The sequence below is a fragment of the Balearica regulorum genome, chromosome 26, assembly GCF_011004875.1.
Source record: "Balearica regulorum gibbericeps isolate bBalReg1 chromosome 26, bBalReg1.pri, whole genome shotgun sequence".
Classification (NCBI taxonomy): Eukaryota; Metazoa; Chordata; class Aves; order Gruiformes; family Gruidae; genus Balearica; species Balearica regulorum.
The window spans coordinates 951,805-972,044 of NC_046209.1; the positions used below are offsets into that span (position 1 = coordinate 951,805).

The following is a 20,240-nucleotide window of genomic DNA, read 5'->3' on the forward strand; positions in this document are numbered from 1 at the left end:
CGCGCTGGGCTGAGCGGCCTCTGCCCCGAGGGCCGGGCCCAAGCACACCGGGGGGGGGGGGGGGGGGGGGCTGAGCTGCCCCACCCCGATGTCACAGCGCAGCCCGTGTCGCCCGGGACACGGAACTGAAGCCCTGACGTCACTGCCTCCAATAAAGGGCGATCGGGGGCGGAGCAATCGGGAGAGCGGACGCGCGTGTGTTTTGGCGGCGGGAAGGAGGCGTCCTCCGCGCGAGCGTGGTCCGCTGATTGGCTGTCGCGTTGCCGGGGGAACGCGGCGCGTGCGCAAACAGAACCAGAGCGAGCTGCCTGATATGGAGAGAGGCGGCGCGGCGCTGCCGTCCGCCCTGCCTTAGCGCACGGTAACGCCCCCCACTCCCCCCCCCGGCCCGAGGGGATGGTGGCCTGGAGAGGAGGAGGAGAAGGAGGAGGAGGAGGGGAGAGAAGGGGGAGAGGGCGGCCCGGCCCTTCACGGGGGAAGGAGGAGGGGCGGCCCGGCCCCTCAGCGCGGGGGGCGCCGGGCCCGCTTCCCCCACACCCCGGCTCTTACCTCACGGCGAGTCCCGGTGGGGCGGCCCACCCCGCCCTTAGCTGGTCCCGGGAAACAGCGGGGGAAGCTGGGGGCAGGGAGTGCCGGCTCGGGTGGGGCCGTTGGAGCTTCGTAGTTTCCCTAAACCGCGCGGTAGTGCCGGACTTGGTGTCCTGCCCCGAGCCCGCGGGGTCTGGCGCTTCAGCGCAGCGGTAACGTGCTTCCTCCTCTCCTTCCGTGGCAGGACCGCGACCCAGCGTGCCGAGGAGCCCGGGGTCTTCGGCTGTGTAAGTACAGGAAGATTTTCTTCTTCGTGGGTGGTACAGTGAGCCTTCAGGTTTTTAAGAAACGCTCTGTACTTGGTTCGCTCAGATTGTATTTATAAACTACGTGTAAAAATTGGCACAGTATGGTGTAATTTGTTGGATGTGACAAGTGACCTCAGTTTTTGGGATTTGGTAGTAGGGAACTGCAGAATGTGCAGGCCTGCGGCAGCATTTTTTTATTTATTTGTGACAGTTTTTCCTACACTTACATATTCAGTAAATCTTTGTGTTGCAGAGCTATAGAAAGATATGCTGTTAGAGTTAATTAGTTTTGGAGAATTCATGCAAAGAAATATTAATCCAGCCATATTGAAGGTAAAATGGTACATAACTGTAATAATACATGTTCTATTTGACTCCTATAATTCTTTTTTTAAAAAAGGAGGACAAAAGTGGACCAAGCATTGGGTAACTCTTACATTCCCCTTTTCTTCAGAGCATGCTGGAATTTTCCTTTTCTACGTGAAAATAGCCATGACAGATCAAGAGTATGTTCTTTGCATGTGGAAGAAGCGTTTATGGCCAGCCAAGGTAAAGTGGGTGTACAAATGAGGAAAGGGTTGTGGATGTAGCTTAGAAATGGATGAAACTGAGTAGTAAGTGAGAGGTCCAAGTAAACACACATATTTTTAAAAAGTGCTAATCTGTAGAGATCCTAATAATGCAACCAGATGCTGTGGAATATTGGTCTATTCTGTGCTGTTCATATTAAAGATGTTTTGATGTCAGATCTGTGCTAAAGTCTAACAGACCCGGTCAAGGATTTTAAATGCATGTTTTTCTCTTTAATGTAGGTTTTGTGCAAAACTGGAGTTGCTAGGGAAACATCTGTTACTAATGCCAAGGATACTTCTTTGAAAGTTGAAATACTTGGCTTGAAAAAACAGTTAAGTATCCTTGCTACTGTTATATATTTGTGCTCTTAGATCTGTTAAAACAAAAAAAGTAATCCCTTTATCTGAAGGTATCTGTGAAATGAGATCATTGATTTAGAGAGGTATCAGGTGGCTAACCCCCAAACCCGTTGCCTTTTTAGAGCTAGCTGTGTAGTTGTCTTGTGGAACATCTGTAAACAAAGTTCTGCCTGTTAGCTGAGTGGGGGGGGGGGTTCCCCTTAACTTCTGCTAACAAGTATGGCTTCTGGGGAAAAAAAAAATCGCAAGTCTGTTGCCAGATGAAAGCAGTGTTGTGCTGTTAGTAGTGTTTAATGCTGTGAGATTTTTCTGTCAGCTTTGTTGTATTTTCAGGATTAGCGTGAACTGTGCGGATGCTGTACCACTGAAGGAAGAGTGTATAGAAAACATTGTCTCTAACTTAGGTGAGGAGATGCCATAAGACTTGCTGCCTTGTATATATTCTGAATGTAAAATATACACAGAAGCTCAACGTGGTGGACAATAGTTATATATTTCACCTCTGTATTTATTGAGAGAGGGTTATTTCTTTTCCCCTCTTTCTTTTTCATCTGTAAAGTTTGAAAATAGATTAAATGTGATCACAGCTACTTTTGCTCTTCCCTTGTGTAGTGCATTGGAAGGAATGGTGAAGATACTTGTGTGTACTTCCATCAAAATAAGGCATTTCTGTGTTTCTGTTCTTTGCCTTAAGAATCATGGGTGTTTTAAGTCTTAAGTTGCATCTTAAACAAAAGAGATGTTATAAATAAAATTTCTTATTTCTATGAGAAATAAAGATTATTGCATTTATTGTGTGTTCTTCTTCATCAGATCAAAGGAGTAATTCGAGTGAGGCTGTGGAAGAACTGAAATACCGCCGTTCTCTTAAAATTGCCCTGGATATTTTTCATCAAAATGCCTCACCCAGACAAGTACCACCTTCAGAAGGACCAAGTACTCGGTTATCCCAGGAGAACAACACAGGATCTCTCTCCTCTACCCCCTTACGTAGGGGACGATCGCTCTTTCACTCTAAAGAAAAGTCAGAGCCTGAGATTTCCAAGAGGAAGAGAGACCAAAAAAATAACCCCAGCCTGAAGACGGAGACAAAAAACCAAACCCAGAAAGTTTCTTTGATTTTGGAGGAGAGCACTAGAGCATGTGAAAGTGGAATGAACCTTTCCAAATGTGGTACTGGGGACCTGTGCGATACATCAAACTCACGTAGTCAAAACTGCAAAATACCAGAATCAAAATCACTGGTAAGACCAAAAAAAATCAAGCCCAGATTGTTGACAGAGTCCAAAACAGGAAATAAAGTCTCCCTTAAGCCGAAGGAGGAAAAAAGTAAGCAAGGAGGAAGAAAATCCAGAGGTGCAGGATCACCTGTCTGGTGTGGGAATGGTGTCCCCAAGGATGAAGCACAGCCGCTTGCTGAGGAGGGGTCTCGCTCTGTCCCCTGCAAGCCTGACACAGTGGTACCTGTCAGAAGGGCGAACGCCAGGGGTCAACCGAAAAGAATGTTGCTGGATTCCTCCTGTAAAAGTGCCTCTGATGATTTGGAAAAAGGCATCAGTAGTGAGAGCGAAAGTCTAGTGAAGCAATTGGATAGCAGAAAAAAGCCAGTGGGTTCAAAACAGATTACTGGAGAGCAAGAGACTGGTGCAACTGTGTCCTTGCACAGAAAAAGGAAATGCAGGAATTGCCCTGGATCTTCATCTGGGCCATCTAAAAAGGAGGCGCTTCCGGATAGCTTCCCCTCTCAGCGTAAAGAGGAGGAAGATAAGAATACTTCATGCGTGGTTATGAATAAAGTAAAGCAGTTTCAGCTGTCTGACTTTGAAGAAGATGAAGGTGGGCATATCTCTTGGGGAAGGGAAAACTTCATCCCATTTGATTGTTGAGCACTGTTACTCATCTTGGGATGTGCTGCTTTTGTGAATGAGGTTCTTAAATTGCTGGATTTAATTTTGGTGTAAGTTTTGGAGAAACACCAAATGCAGTTGCTTTGATACTGGCTAAAAACTGGTATGGTACTTAGGTGGTCTGGAGTTGTTTGGGGTTTTGCATTGGGAAACTGTACTTAGCAGTAATTCTTACTCTTTATACTTGCAAATTTCACATGTAGGTTTGTTTTTTCTTCACTGCTGTCTAGTTAGTGTGCAGGTCAGTGTTGAGATGAAATGACACTATGTAAAGGAACAGGCTGGTACAGAGTCCTGAAACCAGCCTGTTCTTGTTCCTTTCCCTTTTTCATCTTTTATTCAGATTATTAGGATTTTTACCTAGGCAGAAAACTGAGAGTGCGTGTGGTGTGGCAGACCCTTGTGTTTTGGTGACTCATGCTGCTGTGGGCTCTCTTACGCAGCCATGTGTTTCACCTGGTCTAAGCTGATGCTTTTTTTTTTACAATCACTATTCCACACTTACGAACACTGGTACTCACTGCTGTTGGCAGGACTGGAATCATCTGACATGTCTTCAAAGATAGTTTCCTCAGAAAGTTTCTCTCGCCTCTCAGCTCTGGTAGATGAAGAGGATGAGGATGAAGAACTTCCTAGTATTTTATCACATCAAGGTGAGACATCAGGGTACCTGTATTGAGACCTCTTCCCCCAAGACTGATGTGCTCTTTTAGGGTATGCGTGCTTCTAGTTTGCTGACAAGCCTTGGTAATGAAACCTAACCTTTCTAGAGAGTGAATCCAGCTTGCTTCGAGCTTGGAATAAAATGCAGCTCTTGGATGCCCCAGAAAGGCTTTTGGAACCAGAATGAAACGCAAATCATTGTGAAACTGGGCAAGGGCCTAGAACTGAAACTTCTGAGTTCTGTGCTGCATTTTGGGGGGTGGAGGGGATACCCTGTCACCTGTAAAAGCATTGAGGTGAAACTCCTGAAAGGAGGCTGATAAGAGAGGGTGAGCTAACTGTCTTGTCTTGTTTTTTTAAAAGAAAAATTACTTTATTTTTCATCATAGAACCACAATCAATTGAAGAAGGGATTTTGGTCTGGTGCAAATTCCGAAGGTACCCTTATTGGCCAGCAGTGGTAAGAACAGCTTGCTGCCTTCTTAGAGTGCCATTGCAAGGGGTCTAATAAGGAGCAGCTTACTGAGTTCTTGAGTGTCTTTTGCCCTTCTTGACTTGTGTATGGCTGGAAATGGTAAAGATCTTCCAGTAAATCATTTCAAAGATAATAGAAGTAAATTTACCTATGACAAAAACGTGTAAAAAAATAAACATGGTTGGTTGACATATGTTTATATTGGAACAGAGGATTACTACTGAGCCCTTATAGCTTGTGTTGTGACTTAGGGTTGTTATACCCAACAAACAAAAGAAAGAGGATGGGTCCTTGTGCACTAACAGAACCGCTCCATCGGGGTAACTTGCTATTCTTGGCACTTTAAACTTAATTTTTCATATTTGTGTAACTTCCTTTAAGTATGGGGTGTACTATATAGTATTGATTGGAAAATGTTACAAGTATTAGGATGCTAATGAGACTCTATCCTTTCAACAGGTTAAAAATGTGAAGCGGAAATACAAAAAGGCTTGTGTGCTGTTCATAGAAGGGAATATAGATGACAAGAAAAAAGGGTAAATGTTGTGGATTCTGATCACATTCTGGGCAGTGTCCTGTACTCTCTTCTCAGTAGAAGACAGTTAAGGCTGTTGGTTAAAACTAAGGTTGACCACAGAGGGAGGGACCAAGGTAGGTGAGGGTCTGCAGGTGTGGACTGCATGCTTTACCATGCAGCCAGTTGAGACGGGCTGGCATTCATGCGAACAGCGGACACAGATGAGGAATAAAATAAAAAAAAAAGGCTTGGAACCCAGCTGCCGTTTTTACATGTGGTGGCAAAACTTTCTGGAGGCACAGGCCTGCCTTTAGTTTTATTTTAAAGCCAGGTACTTCTCATTTGTTAAAAGATTCCATAGTTTTAGCTTATTATGAAAACAAAAACTAGTAAAACCTGCCTGCCTGAATTCCTTATGAAACCTAATTTTCAGGGAGGTGTAGAATTGCAGTAAATAGAGGTGCAACTCAACTGCTTCTTTCCCTAACTGTGTTTCTTTGTTTTGTCAAGTTTCTCAGTATCTCTTAGGAATCTGAAGCACTTTGATTGTGAAGAAAAGCAGGACCTCATAGTAAGTACTACCAGTAAACTGTAACTGCAAGTGTATACATGTGTTGGGAAAATAAAGTTGTATACAGAATGTATAGCTGACCCTGCAGGAGGAGTGTGGTGCAGCTGACTGGTTTGGATTTGTTCACTGTTATCTGTTCTCTCTCACTCAATTCAGCAAAGTAATTAAATGTAATTTGTGCTCCACAAAATGGAGAATAATATGGGAATGGGACACCCCGAACACTTTTTTCCTTCTTGGTGAGGCTGCTGCTAAGAATACATGTGTATGTGGAAGGCGTGCAGTTGCTTAGGACTTTATTTTCACTTGTGGGTTTTCTACCTGCAAAGCCGTTCTCATGCTGCATGACAAGGGATGGCAGAAATTGAATTTCAGGAAATGCAGAAAACTGAAGTAAACTTTAATTCATTATTGTTAGCCGCTTCTGTTACCTGGTTAGTGTCCTAGACCTAAAAGCTTATGTAGGCCACTCTTTTTAGGACTGTAAATGGCTCTTGTTTTGCAGGAACGAGCCAAAGAAGATTATCGCCAAGAAATTGAGTGGTGTATTCGATTGATTTCTGACTATCGAATTAGAGTAGGTAAGCAATGAGTTGGACGATGTATATCGGACTGGATGACATCAGAAAGAAGATAACGGTCTGCTTTGTTTCATAGGCTTAATTGAACTGATAAATAACCCTGTTTGGGCTTTTTAGGTTGCCATTCTTTTACGGGATCCTTCTTGGAATATTTTGCTGCCGATATCAGTAAGTGAATTCATTATCTTTTGTATTCTTCTCTTAGTAGGTAAAGTTTAGCTCTAAGTTTACTTACCTGTGTTGAGTTAGGCGCCAGACCCTGTGAGGGAGTGCCATTAAAATTACCACACACCATTATTGCACTCTGACAATTGGTATTTAACTTTTGTTATGGGACTGAAAAATCAAAAAGACAATCACGTAACTGGTTACTTCACTTTGTAGAGAGTTCACTTCAGAGCTCCTGTCAGAGTTTCAACTCCCTAATCTTTTTTTTTTAAGGCATGTTGGTGGTGGGTTTTTTACCCTCTTTGGTAGGGGATGAAGAAGAACTTATCTCTTACAAGAAAAGTCCTTTACTTTATATTTGCGTATGAAATGTCCTTTATATTTGCATATGTAAGTATGTATGTGAGAGAGCCCCTTGTTTTGTATATTTAAGCACAAATGATTGTGGCTTTCCTTTCAGGCTACCCAGTTAGGAAGGAAGCCTATCAAGGTTTAGTCCAAATGACCTTTCCAAATGTGGCACAGAAAGATATTGAAGAATCTTCATCAGAAACTTCCCTTCAGAAGCCCTCCAAGAAACTTCTTCCTGACAGAATGAGAGCCGCTAGAGATAACGCAAATAAAAAGATAGTGGAGTTTATAGTGAAGACTAAGGGGGCCGAAGAGCATCTTTTGGCTATTTTGAAAAGCAGAAAATCCCGGTGGCTGAAGAAATTCCTGAATTCAAGTCAGTACGTGACCTGCATTGAAACGTATTTAGAGGATGAGGAACAACTAGACCTTGTAGTGAACTACTTGAAGGAAGTATATCGTGAGATAGACACTAAAAATCTGCATCAAGTAAACAGAGATGGAGTAAAATTTATTTCAGATGTCCTTTTGCCTGAAGTAAGTAAACATGAAACACTGAGAAAAGTAAATGTTATAGTAAGTAAATTACACTCAAATCACATAACCCTAGTGTTATAACTTGTGGAGTGTTCCCCAGGAGCTGGGTGATGTTTGAGCTGGATGCCTACCTTAAGGATGAAACTGCTGAGTTTGTGTATCTTGAGTGAAGAATGTTACAATCGGTGCAGGAGGCTCTTAAGCCATGTTCATGGGCTGGTAATCGGGGAACAAATATGTGTACATTACATGTTGGAGAAAATAAACAAACAAAGCAGCAGGATTAATTGGTCCATGCTTCTGCGGGCGCTGCAGACGTTGGCATTATTGGGCTGGCAGGGTTATGGGCAAGATGAGAACTGGTGTAATTCTAAACGCTGATTTTTAAGCCATTAGTGCAGAATGGAGAAGCTTGAAGTAGCATGGTGTTTTTAAAGGCAGAATGACTGCTTTCTGGTGATTTCTTTTAGTTCTGAAACTCTTCAAAGCTTTGGGTTGGTTGATTTGGTTTTGGTTTTTGTTTTTTACTTTGGGAATGATAAAGGACACTTTATTTAAGGTACACAATGAGCAGTTTCATCCAAGTTTCCTAAGTGATTGAGGAGCCTTGTCCTAAAAATGTGCTCGTCTACTGAGACAGTTTCAAATCACTGGTGGTAATTTAGCTTTTGTTTCACGAGTATAAATGAACTAAATGCTTTCATAGGCCATCATTTATGCGATTGCTGCTGTGGATGACATAGATTACAAGAAGGCAGAAGAGAAGTACATAAAAGGACCATCTGTGAGCAAAAGGTATCTCTTTACTTTTAATATTCTCTGAATTTTTCTTACTAGTTTACTGTTTATACAGAAAAGTGTTGAGTATAAGGGCAGGAGAGTTCAGTATCCTCCCTTCTGTGAGGCAAGCTTTCTCGTTGCCTAAGTAACGAAATGCTTAAACATGGGAAACATTCTTGCTGAGCTACTGTAACACACTGCAAACTGTTGAATATGTTACAATTATTTTCACTACAGGACTTCAATGTATTTCTTTTCAGGGAGAGAGAAATATTTGAAGAAGAAATTCTAGAAAGGAAGAAACGCAAGACCAAACTAGCATCTCCAGACAGCATCTGAACAGTGGTACAAACTTTCCCAAGTTATACTGGCACTGAGTGTATATAATGCAGAAGTGGTTATTTGTATAAAATGTGTAACTTTTACTTTTTAAAATCCATGTGTATATCTTCAAAAGATGTAGTTGCTATAATGGTGTACTACTGTTGGATACAGTTGTATCTTCAGTTTCCCTGCTCTCAATTCGGCATACTGGAGCTGCACGCTGCTTCCCTTGGTCTTGTCACGCTGCACTGCCTGTAAAAGATGATGCAAATCGTGTAGGAACGCCTCAGTCCTCACCCATTCAGTGCCCTTACTGTGGAACTTGCAAAGACCGCAAGTGTTAAGCAGAGCTTCTTCATATAACATTAAGGCGTTTTTTTAATGAATTATTCTGGCCAAATATCTGGCATAGGGAAGGGCTGTTGTCCTCAGAAAAACATGTACTGGGAAATTATGTAGCCACGTCTTGCCTGATGACTGTACTGCTACTGAATGTCCGCAGGTTTCCTACCTGAGAACATTTCCAGCAGGTCAACTGTTCCTGCTTTACATATCTCTAAAAGTGTAGGAAATAAAATTGGTACCTAGTGGTGCAACCTGAGTAACACAGACTTTTTTTGTTGTTGTTGTTAGGGCAACTGTAAAATGCAGTGGAAAAGGAATTCAATGTTTGCTTAAAAAAAACAAAATCAGTTTTCCATTTAAAAGTGAAACCATTTTGAATGCTGTTTTATTGTTTTTTGAGGCCATGAATTTAGGAACTCTTTTAATTGTCTTTTTCTATCTGATTGGAATATCAACTTAATAATGTGTAGTTCCCTCCCCTAGCTTTTGCTAAAGGTGGAGTGTATTGCAAATTGCCTTTGACAGACTTGCGGTGCTATTGATAACAAATGATAAAAGCCCAATGATTTGTATTTTTCTATATTATAGTGCAGATGCCATCTACTTGCTTGTCCAATAGAAACCAAGATGATTTGAAATTAAGGAAGAAGTTTAAATGTAAACTGGGATACAGTTTTCTGGCTATAGTAATGATCAGAAAATATTTTAATTACACTTTTTATTACTCTGTATTCTATGATGAGTTTCAATATGCATTTGGAATCCTTATTATGGAAGGGACATTGAGAAGTACCTAAATCATAGGAATGAAACAGGTATTTAACTGGACTGGTCTTTGTTTCCTTAAAACCTGTGAGAAGGGTTAATGCATTTCCTGGGATAGCACAGGAATTTAATGATGCATTTGATAGAGTTAACGCTGGAGCTGAGTGACACTCACAATGCAGAAGTTTCCAGCCCATAACCCCAGGTGCTGTTGTGGGTGCCTTCCCGTGGGCGTATCCTCAGGTTCCCCCCCTGTTAAAACCTAACGGTGTGTACACTTCTTAATTACAGTTCCCAAAGTGCTGTTAAGATCCTTCTTCAAACCAGGGCCCAGAAGCAGAGCTCCCCCATCACCTTGCCTTTATCTCGGTCCTTACTTTTCCTACCTTTTGGCTAAGGCTATCTTGGTTTGATTCACCATGGACAAGTTCTCATTTGAAAAATCAAACTATCTTCTGCCTGAGGATGACTAAGAGTGTATGTTGTCTAGAAGCACTCTGAAATGTTTACATCTTTAAAAACCACATTCAACTTCTGAACCAGGTGGTAAAGGTTACTTTCAGTACCTTACAGTAATCAGTCTTGTGATGTGCAGAATTATCTGGTCTCTAAGTAAAGCTGGATGGAGTGAATCATCAAAGGCTTGTCATTTGTTTGAATGTGCTCAGGGCCGAGTCCTGCACTTGGGTCATAACCACCCCGTGCAACGCTACAGGTTTGGGGAGGAAGGGCTGGAAAGCTGCCGAGCCAAAAAGGTGTTGGCGGTGTTGGTCAAGAGCCAGCAGAAGGGCAATGAAGTGGTGAAGGGTCTGGAGAGCAGGTCTGATGGGAGCTGCTGAGGGAACCGGAATGGACAACAGGAAAGGGGAGGGTGTACCAGGGGAGGTTTAGATTGGATATTAGGAAAAGTTTCTTCACCCAAAGGGTTGTCAAGCACTGGAACAGGCTGCCCAGGGAAGTGGTAGAAGTCACCATCCCTGGAGGGATTTAGAAGATGTGTAAATGTGGTGCTTGGGAAATGGGTTAGTGGTTGGACTGGCAGTGTGAGGTTAACAGTTGGACTGGTGATCTTAAAGGGCTCTTCAAACCTAAATCATGGAATTGTTTATTTCAAACACTGATTTTTAAGCTGTGGTCTTGGGTGCACACAGGCAGATGTTCTTCCATCCCAATTTTATATCAGGCGAAGATTATTTTTGTATATCAGATAAAACTGTAGTATCTTGTGAAGCTGTGTGACTGAAACATAATTAAATGTAGGGATGAGTACAAGAAAGCAAACTTACTGTTTTCTGTTCTTGTGCTTTATTTAAAACAGGTACTTGCATACTCATCCCTGCCAACAGCAAGCTACTCGTTACAGTTGTTTGGTTTTAATTGATGTGCCTTTGTCTGCTGAGCTGCCTCCTTCACCCCGCAGTGTTATATTCCCTCCCTGCATGTCATTAAAACAATTTGAAGCACGATTTGGCGAGGGTGTGGTGCATCCGCCGACGCCTGAGCGCCCCGGGAGCGCTTTTGGGGCTTAACGGAGAGAACCGGGAGGTTTTGCTGCTCGGCAGCGCAACCCGAAACCCGGCAGGAAAAGGAGGAGCTGCCGAAACCCGGGATCGAACCAGGGACCTTTAGATCTTCAGTCTAACGCTCTCCCAACTGAGCTATTTCGGCTGTACGGTGGCGCTTTCCCCCCCCGCCCCCGGTGGGGCCGAGCCGGGCGGGGGTGGGCACCAGGCGGGGCGGGGGGAGGGTCCGGGGCGGGGGGGGGGGGCGGGCAGGCCGGGCCAGGTCCCGGCGGCGGCGTGGGGCGGTCAGCGCTGGCGCGGTCCCGCTGCCTACTGCGGCGGGCGCGGCGGCGCCGGCGACAGCGTGGTCTCTGTGGCGCAATCGGTTAGCGCGTTCGGCTGTTAACCGAAAGGTTGGTGGTTCGAGCCCACCCAGGGACGGCCGCTTCCTTTTCCTGTACGACTGCTCCTCAGGGACCCCGCGGCACCGGGACTCCTCTGGTACCGAGACCCGCCCCCCGCCTCCTTTTGCCGCGGGGCGGGGCGAGGCGGGTGTCCGCGGAACCCCCCTGTGCTGCCCCGCGTTCCCCGCCGGCGCGGTGAGGCGGCACACCGGGTCCGCGCCGGGCCGCTTAGCGGGTGCACCGCGCCCAGAGGTTGCCTGAAGGGCTGCGGGCGAGATGGCGGCGCTGGGCTGTGAGTGGTACCGGGGGTGGGGGACGGGACCCAGGGACTGGGTGGAGGCCTCGACCCGCTGTGGAGGGGCTGAGCGGGACGGGAGGTAGGCCTGAGGGGCGCTGGGGATGGGCTGCAGACCGGGGGGGGGACACGACACCGGCCGAGGCTGGAAGCTCTGGGACGCGTAGCTCTCCTCGGGGGTGACTCGCCTGCGGGGCTGAGGGCCCCAGGGAGCGGTCGGGGGCCGTGGGGTGCCCCAGGTTCGTCCCTGGGGCGGGGGCCCCGCCTTGCGCTCTGTCCCGGTTCGGGCCGGGCCCTTCCCGCGGTGACAGGTTCCGGCCGGGGCTGAGCTCTCCCGTGCTTTCGTTGCAGGTCTTCGCCTCCCGTGGCGCGCCGTGCTGGCCTGGCGGTGAGGGCCGGGGCTGGGGGGGGGGCGCCTGGCCACATCCACGCGTGTGAGCGCTGGGGTGGGGGGAGGCCCGGGGCGGCGGCAACCCTGAGCCCCACAGCTGCCAGGGAGCCCCGAGTGATGGGGGGGGGGGGTGTTCCATGGGGTTCTCTGCTCTGGCTGGGTTTGATCTCAGCACTTGCTTCTTCCATTTCTGGGGCTGGTTGGCTCCCCACGGGGAGAGCCCCAAGGCTGGGGGGGACAACGGGGGGGCTGTGCTGCTGTGTCACCCAGAGGTGCGGTGGCTTTTCTTTCTCCAAGGCCCGGTGCGGTGACATCTGTTCACACTCAGCTGCTCCATCAGTTGCCAGCGGCTGACCATGCTGACAGGTAACGCGGGCTTCAGGGCCTCAGCTGCGTCCTTCCCCTGTGGGTGGGGGGTCCCAAGTGGCACAGGGGAAAAGACCTTCTGTTTGCCGTGGCTCTGTCTGCACACGTGGGACAATCTTTTCCTTGCTTTGCTTCTAAAAGGCTAGGATTAACTGTCAGGCTGCCATCAGGCTGTGAGCCCTGGGGATGAACCTGCCGGGCACCCTCCATAATTTGGGCTCAGCAGAGGGGCTCTCCAGCAGATCTCCCCACGGTGCAGGGGAAACACCCCGTTATAGACACAGTCTCAGTGGCAGTAAAAGGTGTGAGATCATCCATAAGCAACGTACCACAGATTCTTTATGGGATCACAGCTCCTCGAGGCTAATGATTGTATTCTGCAGTTACGCTTAATAATTGGAGACTGATACTACTGTGCTATTTGTCTTCAGCTCTATCCAAGTCCAACAAAAGAGTTCAGCCATTGTCCAGAAAAAATCCTACGTTCCCACCAGCAAGGGCGAATATATTGTCACCAAACTTGATGACCTCATCAACTGGGCGCGGAGGGTGAGTGGCTGAACCTGCCGTGCTCTCTAGGGAGAAGTGGTATCAAATGCTCTGAGGTGCTGGTGGGAAAGGGATTTGAGCCATCTCCTCCTCCGGATAAAAATAGGTTCAAAACTCAAGTTTCTTGGCCAGAGGTTGACATTTGTGGTACTGTGTCAGAGTGGAAGAGACGCTTAATTTGAGGGTGGTGTAAAGCAGCACTGGCTAACCAGAGCTGTCCTTCAGCGACAAGCAAAAGGCACTGTCTGATTTTATGTAGTCTTTGTCATGAGCAGCTGCTCCATGCAGTGGAGAAGGCTGCACAAGTGACCCTGGATCCAGCGTGCTCTGGCTTAGCTGAGTCTTGCCTTCTCCAGTCACCGCTGCCCTGTGCGGGGCTGCTGAGGTGACCGCTTCAGCAGCCTGAGACGTAAAGGGGTGAGTGTACGGCTTTGGGTGCATTTGGCATCTCTGAGGCTGCAAAAGCACAAATCTACACATGTTTCCCTGGAGCAGAGGACATTGCTCTCCGGTGTAATGTCTATGAAGCTCTGACTGAACAAACAGACCTTGAAACTTTTCTCTTGTTTTGTTTCCTTTTCTGTCCGATCGACTTTTGTTCTTTTGAGTCACCCGCGCATGGGCTCAGTTCCTGCTTTCAATGTTCTTACCCCGTGTCTCTCCTGCTGCAGAGCTCCTTATGGCCGATGACATTTGGCTTGGCGTGCTGCGCCGTGGAGATGATGCACATGGCAGCTCCTCGCTACGACATGGACCGCTTCGGGGTGGTGTTTCGAGCGAGTCCCCGGCAAGCTGATGTCATGATTGTGGCCGGTACCCTGACGAACAAAATGGCTCCAGCTCTTCGAAAGGTACAGACTGCGCTGGATGCCTGGTGCATGGCTGCGCATGCTGGATGCAAATGGAAAGCTGAAATGTCTGTGTTGTGCAGGTCTACGACCAGATGCCGGAGCCTCGCTATGTGGTCTCCATGGGCAGGTGAGTGCCAGGACGTCCTTGTCGCCTTGTACCACATGCGAGAAATCTGGTGTCTCCACTTGAGTGGGGAGATGAAGGGAGGGGAACCCCTTTCTCATTTGTATTTCCAACCCCTTAAATTGTATAAAGCGGCCTTGTTACAAGTGAAACACAAAGGCTCCCTTTGATTAGGGCGAGGAGAATGATGTCTGTCAAGTCCCTGTGAACTGCAGAGTCTTCCCAGTGAAAGGTTCTGGGATTTTTGCAGCCGTCGGAATCTGGGGACTTGTACAGGTCCAGAATCTCAGAATTTGCATTTAGACAAAAGCTTTCAAAATGTTTCTGCTGTGCAGCACGAAATCCAAGCTCCGTGGAGCTCTGATGTGTTGGAACTGACAACTTGTTCGTCTCCCGGAGCTGCTGGGGCCAAGGGCGGCCGTTTCACCAGGGTCTGGAGGGGGCAGAACAAGTTCTAGAAATGCTCTGAGCAGATGGGGCAATGTAAAAAAGGTTTTGTAGTAGAGAGGAAGGACCCTCTGAATATCTGCTTTGTGAGAGTAATGAAGACTGTTTGGTTTGAGATGCCGCAGCCTGCGAGTGCAGCCTCTGCCTTCCAGCCAGGGCTGGTGAAGGGGCTGAATGACGTAAACCTTGGCACCCACCTTGTTCCTTACTGTAAAATCTGTCGGACGGCCTCTTGCCTGACAGCGCTCGGGTGCTGGGTTCCTGTTCTCCTTTCCTTCCTGCTCATCGTTCCTGTGGGCTGCCGAGCTGTGTTGAACACACTGAAACTCGCCCATCTCTTGCAGCTGTGCCAATGGCGGGGGTTACTATCACTACTCCTACTCCGTGGTGAGGGGCTGCGACCGCATTGTGCCAGTGGACATCTATGTGCCAGGTAGGAAAGACAAGCTCTGTGTGCCATGACGCTCGGGGCAGGACGGGAGCGATTTTGTATTTTGGACAGTACTTGGTGTAGTTTTTAAAGCTCTGTTTCGAACTGTGTTGCTAAAGGTGCAGATGCTTTAGTAAGAGCTGCCTGGGGTGTCCAGTAAGCGAGTGGAGTTCTGGTGACATTACTCCCCAGCAACTGTTGTGTAAAGTGTGTGTTAAAGTCAGCCAGAGACTTTCTCCTGTGAGATACCACCTTGCTTATAGAAATTCTTTGCTTTTGCTTTATAAAAATCTTTTTGAAAATGACATCACTTCAGTTTCTTTAAAACTGCAGCCCTCTCACTTTTATGAACTCTGCAGCCTGTGACATAGACAAAGCCGGAGGGAAATCGCAGCCTGCTCAGGAGTAAAGCCCGTAACTTGTCGCTTCCCGGTCTGCTGGCTCCATCTCAGTACAGCCAGCAGCCCCAGGGCTTCCTTTGTCTCTCTCTCAGGTTGCCCACCTACTGCTGAAGCTTTGCTGTACGGAATCCTGCAGCTTCAGAAGAAAATCAAACGAGAGAAAAGGATTCAGATCTGGTACAGGAAATAGCCTCTTATTTATGACCTACCCACTTACTGCCCACCTGGGGCACCTGCTTGCATCTGTACGCACAATAAATCTGTGTTCTCACGAGCCTTCCAATAAAACTCTACCTGGTTAAGTCTTTAATATATCCCTCTTATCTAAAGTGGGTTTAGCTCATTTAAAAACTGAATTCAAAAGCAGGAGTTGGATTTGATGTCATTCAGTGTGCTATTTTCTGGTCTGAGCAGCCTGTGAGGGAGGGAGACTGTTTGGAGTTACCTATCATGAAATAAATGTCTTACCAGAACCCGGGGACTTGCTCTTGGGCTTCGTTAGGAAGTTTTGAGACCAACGCACATCAAGGCGACCCCAAGCTCGTCTCATACCACCTGCTTTTTTGTTCATAATTCCTAGTAAATCCTTTATATCTGTGTGCACAGCAACTATAAATTCTATTAAAATATTAATGCTTAAAATCGGAATTTGGCTAATAAAAAGGAATGCCGCAGCTCTGTGCGGCACAGTAGGAATGAAGCAACCCAGGGCGAGCATTGGGCTCATCCCAGGAGTCGGCGTGGTGTCATCCCATCACCCTGGGGTGAGGAGCAGGCACTGCAGAACCATCCACGTGCTTTGGAAAGACAAACAAATTGCTCTGAAACAGCAGTTGTGTATTTCATTCCTTTTTAATGGATTTTTATCCCTCCTGAGCAGAGAGCAGAAATGTTATTTACGCACCATTGAACTGCAAGGAATTGGTCAGGATTAACTTGCCTCGGTGGGCTTTAGCCAAAGGTACTGGGGAGTCACTCCCGCAGCAGCCGAAATCTGTTTCTAACAAAATGCTTCCAACTGCCCCAATTCTCCCCCCGGTTTAGATTATTTGGCTTGTCACGGGGAAAGTCACCCCATGATTTCTAAAAATGAGCCAGATTTTAGAGGAAATGTCTCGTCCTTGAACCCCTTTGGCCAAAGGCTCTGAGCTACGTTCTGGAATTGCAGTTTGAGTTATTTGGAGACAGGACGAGTCTTGAGTGGAAACCTGCGGAGCCCAGAAGCCCCCTCCCGGGCATGGGCTGCGGCGGGGCAGGGAGTCCCGAGTCCAGGACTTCCGTCCCAAGCCTCCAGCCATCTCCTGCCTCTGGATAAATCAGCTTCAATCTTCTCTCATCAGCATCAAAGGAGATAAGAGCTTTTTCTCCTCCTTGCAGAGCACGTAATCGGCCTCTCCTCGTTAGTGTTTGCTTTCTGCAGCCCCGGGACAGTGCCAGGCCGCCGGCACCCTCAGTGCTTAAGGATGGTGGGTGTGATCATCTTGTGGAAGGAGTAGTACCTGCAGTCCTGGGGGGGGCACCAGGTCCATCACCATTGTGCTGATGTTCTCCTTCTTGAACCCAGCTTCCACCAGGTGCCCAACCTGGGTCTCCTGCAAGGGAGGAGGGACAGGAGGGAGCAGCGATGGTTTGAGCTGCCCAGATGCCAGCAGAGATACTGCTGAGCCCTGGTCTGCAGGGACATGGGACAGCATGAGCAGCTGGGTGCAGGGAGCCCTATCTTGGGCTGCTGTGGGCAAAACCCCTCTGACTTTCCTTCAAGTGTTCCCTGCTGAGCCCCAGCTGTCACAGGTGAGTTGAACGGCTGTGGAACGATCTAGCTTGTGCTGCTCCATGGCTGCGGTGTCAGACAAGCACCCCGGGATGCAGGAGGTGCGCAGGCTGCAGGGTGGCTTTGAGGAGCCCGAGGAGCAATGCTCACCTCAAACATCTTCTCAATGTCGGTGTACTTGGTCTTCAGCAGCTCCCCCCAGGAGGTGAGGTTGCAGTAGGTGAGGACCCCACCAGGCTGCAGCAAGCGGAAGGCATGGTCCTGCAGTGGGAATGGAGGGGGGCTGGCTCAGCACCCAGCACGCTGCCCTCACCTCCTGCAGCACCCTCTGCTCAGCACTTGGCCCTCGCCAAGCTCTCGCGTCTCCCCAGAGTCGGATGTTGCCCCAGCCCTCCACACCCTCCTGCTGTGACCACGTGGACCAAAAGTGCTGCAATGCCACCAGGGACGTGGGGGTTTTCCAGAGGGCACCAAGTCCAGGCAGCAGGGAGGGTGTGACGACATCAGGGGCTGCAGACCAACATCCAGCTGTGGCTTTGACTCCTTAGCTCCCTAATTCTCCTCCCTGCCCTGTGTGCACCCCATCTCCCCCAAACCCACTCAAGCCAGGGGCTCCAGCCCCTTGCAAAGGGCAGTGGGAGGTGTGGGTGCTGCACCCCACCACGTTACCTTGATGAAGGTGAACTGATGCGTGTGCCAGGTCTCCTCTGACAGCGGGTAGGTGTCGTACAGGATCCCTGCCCAGGAACACCGGAGACCATTCGTTAGCTGGGAGAGACCACCAAGGTGCCGGCAGGGCTCATGTGCCGGGGGAGAGCCCCATTTGGGGCCTGTTACTATATTTTCCTACTTTTTTTGCACCCCGTGTCTCTGACCCCCCAAAGGCAGCGACGTGCTTCTCCCCAGGATGAGGTGCTGCTCCCCAGGGACACTGGCTGCAGCCCCCACCGTGGCAGGGAGCTGGGCCAGGTGCTCACCTGCACCCCAGCCAGGTTACTTCCCCCCTGCTCCCATGGTGCAGGGATGGGCTGGGACCCCTCTGCCCCGGCACCCTGTCTTGCTGCACCCTGGGCTCTGCCATGAGGACTCCCACCCCACTGCCCCCCCCCCCCCCCCCCCCGGTCCCACTGGGCTTGGCTGCCTGGTGCCTCACCGCTGAAGTGCCCATCCGGCAGCGTCGGCACCACCTCCTCCCACAGCCCCTTCAGGGGCACGACCTGTGGGTGGGATGGCAGAGCGGTGAGCCCCGGTGGCGGGTGCCCACCAGCACTGTGCACTGGCACGGCCCGCCCCGGACCTTGTGCGGCTGCGTCCTGGCCCACTCCTCCAGCCGCTGGAAAACCCCCTCATTGCACTCGACGATCCAGTGCTCCTCAATGTCGAACTCTTCCACCTTGGTGGCGGCGATGGCCATGCCGAAGCCCACCTCCAGCACGCGGCCGCCTGGGGACGAGAGGGCAGCTGGGGGGGAACCCTACCTCCTGGGGACACCGAGCAGCCGGTGCAAGCCCAGCAAACACAGAGCCCTGGTTTTCCAGGAGCCCCCTCCATTCCCGAATGCTGCCCTGCTCTTTCCCCGAACGGGGCTTTTTTTGGCGCGGGTTGGGAAAGCACAGTGCTGCCTGCGCTGGGGTGAGTAGCTGGGAGCAGCCCCGTGCCCCTGTCACCTGCTGCCCCCCCCGGCTGCACCCCACAGCGGCTCTTTGCCCCCCCGGCCCCCCTTGGGTGGTTGCAGCGGGAACAAGCAACCGCTCACAGCAGCACTGCCAAAATCCTCCTTCTGCCAGGTGCGGGGAACACAGCTGGAAAAGCAGCAGGTCCCGGCCCCTGTGGGTGGCTGCATCCCCCTCCCCACGGCCCCAGCCCCTTTTGGGAATGTGTCACCCTGACACATGAGCACAAGTGCCATTGCGGCCCCGCTCCCACTGTCACCATGTGCCGTGGGGTCCCCCAGCAGTGTGTCCCCCCCATGGTGTTCACTTGTGGGAAAGCTGCCCATTCCCCATGCCCCAGCTGCACCCCATGGCACACTCCTGAGCCCACGGGGTCCCCGTTACCCCTCGACGCAGCCACGGCCGCCAGCGAGTGCATGTAGGGAGTCTCCCAGCGCTCCATCACTGGCTTCCCCAGGATCTCCAGGTGGGCGTCTGGCGCATCGTAGCCGGCCGTCGCCTCCCTCCAGGCTGCCCGACAATCCTCGCCCTCCGTGAAGATCGGCCCCACTGCTGCCCGGGTGCTCATGGCTGTGCCGCTGCAGGGAAGAAAGTCCACCAGTTTGGCTCGGCGGTGCGGGGGGAGGGAAAGGGCCGCCCGGCTCTTGACCAGTTTTAAATAGACAGGGCTGGAAATGTGCTGAGTGTGCGCGGCAGGCTGGGGCCCCTCTGGGTGAAAGGGATCCCTTATCGGGTGTTGGGGGTGGGGGGGGGTAAGGGCTGCCAGGCCTGAGCGGCCACACATGCTGTCTACACAGGTACGGACAAGGCTGGGCAGGAGTGGCCAGTACCCCACAGGGCAGGGGGGTGCAGGGGGTGCAGGAGATGGGCCCCCGCTGCTGGTGGCACCGTGCACCCCGCTGTGCGTGGCCGGAGCAGGAATGACCAGCACTGCTGCGTGGCGGAGCTGGGCTGGATCAGTGCAACTGGGGGGGTACATGGAGGAAGGGCTTTTCCCTGTGGGCCCCCCACACTGCACCACGCTCCAGGGCTGCGCACAGGGCTCTGCCCCAGGCTGTGCCATGCCCCAAGGCCGTGCACGGTGCTGCGCCCCATGCTGTGCTGTGCTCCAGGGCTATGGACTGGGGCTGTGCCCTGCTCCGGGCTGCACACAAGGCTCTGCCCCACACTGTGCCATGCCCCAGGGCTGTGCACGGTGCTGTGCCCCGCACTGTGCCGTGCTCCAGGCCCATGTATTGGGGCCGTGCCACGCTCCTGGGCCATGCACGGGGCCGGGCCCGACGC

The 20,240-nt window shown here is 50.0% G+C and overlaps 3 protein-coding genes and 2 non-coding genes across 8 annotated transcripts; 3 read left to right on the forward strand and 2 right to left on the reverse strand.

Annotated features, from left to right (window-relative positions):
* The first annotated feature begins 254 nt into the window (after positions 1 to 254).
* On the forward strand, positions 255 to 11,218 carry PWWP3A (PWWP domain containing 3A, DNA repair factor). Of its 4 annotated transcripts, none has more exons than XR_012838969.1 (16): positions 255 to 361; positions 773 to 815; positions 1,291 to 1,385; positions 1,649 to 1,740; positions 2,102 to 2,172; positions 2,582 to 3,604; positions 4,209 to 4,328; positions 4,728 to 4,798; positions 5,273 to 5,349; positions 5,841 to 5,901; positions 6,407 to 6,482; positions 6,600 to 6,650; positions 7,111 to 7,538; positions 8,245 to 8,333; positions 8,579 to 10,572; positions 10,613 to 11,218. XR_012838969.1 is itself a non-coding variant. In XM_075776368.1 (16 exons), the coding sequence occupies exons 3-15, from the start codon at positions 1,329 to 1,331 to the stop codon at positions 8,655 to 8,657; spliced, it is 2,295 nt and encodes a 764-aa protein (XP_075632483.1). In that variant the 5' UTR covers positions 265 to 361; positions 773 to 815; positions 1,291 to 1,328; the 3' UTR covers positions 8,658 to 8,663; positions 11,071 to 11,218. The 4 variants fall into 4 exon arrangements, 1 of the variants encoding a protein (XP_075632483.1); XM_075776368.1 differs by having other exon boundaries at positions 265 to 361; positions 8,579 to 8,663; positions 11,071 to 11,218; XR_012838970.1 differs by lacking the exon at positions 1,649 to 1,740 and having other exon boundaries at positions 265 to 361.
* A 129-nt stretch (positions 11,219 to 11,347) lies between these two features.
* On the reverse strand, positions 11,348 to 11,420 carry TRNAF-GAA (transfer RNA phenylalanine (anticodon GAA)). Its single transcript has one exon. It is a non-coding gene; the product is annotated as a tRNA-Phe (tRNA).
* A 201-nt stretch (positions 11,421 to 11,621) lies between these two features.
* On the forward strand, positions 11,622 to 11,695 carry TRNAN-GUU (transfer RNA asparagine (anticodon GUU)). Its single transcript has one exon. It is a non-coding gene; the product is annotated as a tRNA-Asn (tRNA).
* Positions 11,696 to 11,819: 124 nt separating this feature from the next.
* NDUFS7 (NADH:ubiquinone oxidoreductase core subunit S7) lies at positions 11,820 to 15,814 on the forward strand. The gene is made up of 8 exons (XM_075776597.1): positions 11,820 to 11,950; positions 12,305 to 12,341; positions 12,642 to 12,710; positions 13,142 to 13,259; positions 13,931 to 14,110; positions 14,191 to 14,237; positions 15,026 to 15,114; positions 15,605 to 15,814. The coding sequence occupies exons 1-8, from the start codon at positions 11,935 to 11,937 to the stop codon at positions 15,700 to 15,702; spliced, it is 654 nt and encodes a 217-aa protein (XP_075632712.1). The 5' UTR covers positions 11,820 to 11,934; the 3' UTR covers positions 15,703 to 15,814.
* Positions 15,815 to 16,829: 1,015 nt separating this feature from the next.
* On the reverse strand, positions 16,830 to 19,594 carry GAMT (guanidinoacetate N-methyltransferase). Its single transcript, XM_075776682.1, is given in 7 exon segments — positions 16,830 to 17,028; positions 17,030 to 17,104; positions 17,434 to 17,544; positions 17,953 to 18,020; positions 18,437 to 18,500; positions 18,581 to 18,726; positions 19,341 to 19,594. Coding segments are annotated over 7 exon segments (714 nt in total). The 5' UTR covers positions 19,525 to 19,594; the 3' UTR covers positions 16,830 to 16,962.
* Positions 19,595 to 20,240: the final 646 nt, after the last annotated feature.

Bases quoted from the DNA above. Each gene is read 5' to 3' on its own strand.
- PWWP3A (XM_075776368.1), top strand. From the start codon at position 1,329: ATGACAGATCAAGAGTATGTTCTTTGCATGTGGAAGAAGCGTTTATGG. The intron at 6,483-6,599 runs GTAAGCAATGAG...TGGGCTTTTTAG, and splicing joins TGACTATCGAATTAGAGTAG to GTTGCCATTCTTTTACGGGA. The intron at 8,334-8,578 runs GTATCTCTTTAC...ATTTCTTTTCAG, and splicing joins GGACCATCTGTGAGCAAAAG to GGAGAGAGAAATATTTGAAG.
- NDUFS7 (XM_075776597.1), top strand. The intron at 12,711-13,141 runs GTAACGCGGGCT...ATTTGTCTTCAG, and splicing joins GCGGCTGACCATGCTGACAG to CTCTATCCAAGTCCAACAAA. The intron at 14,238-15,025 runs GTGAGTGCCAGG...CATCTCTTGCAG, and splicing joins TATGTGGTCTCCATGGGCAG to CTGTGCCAATGGCGGGGGTT.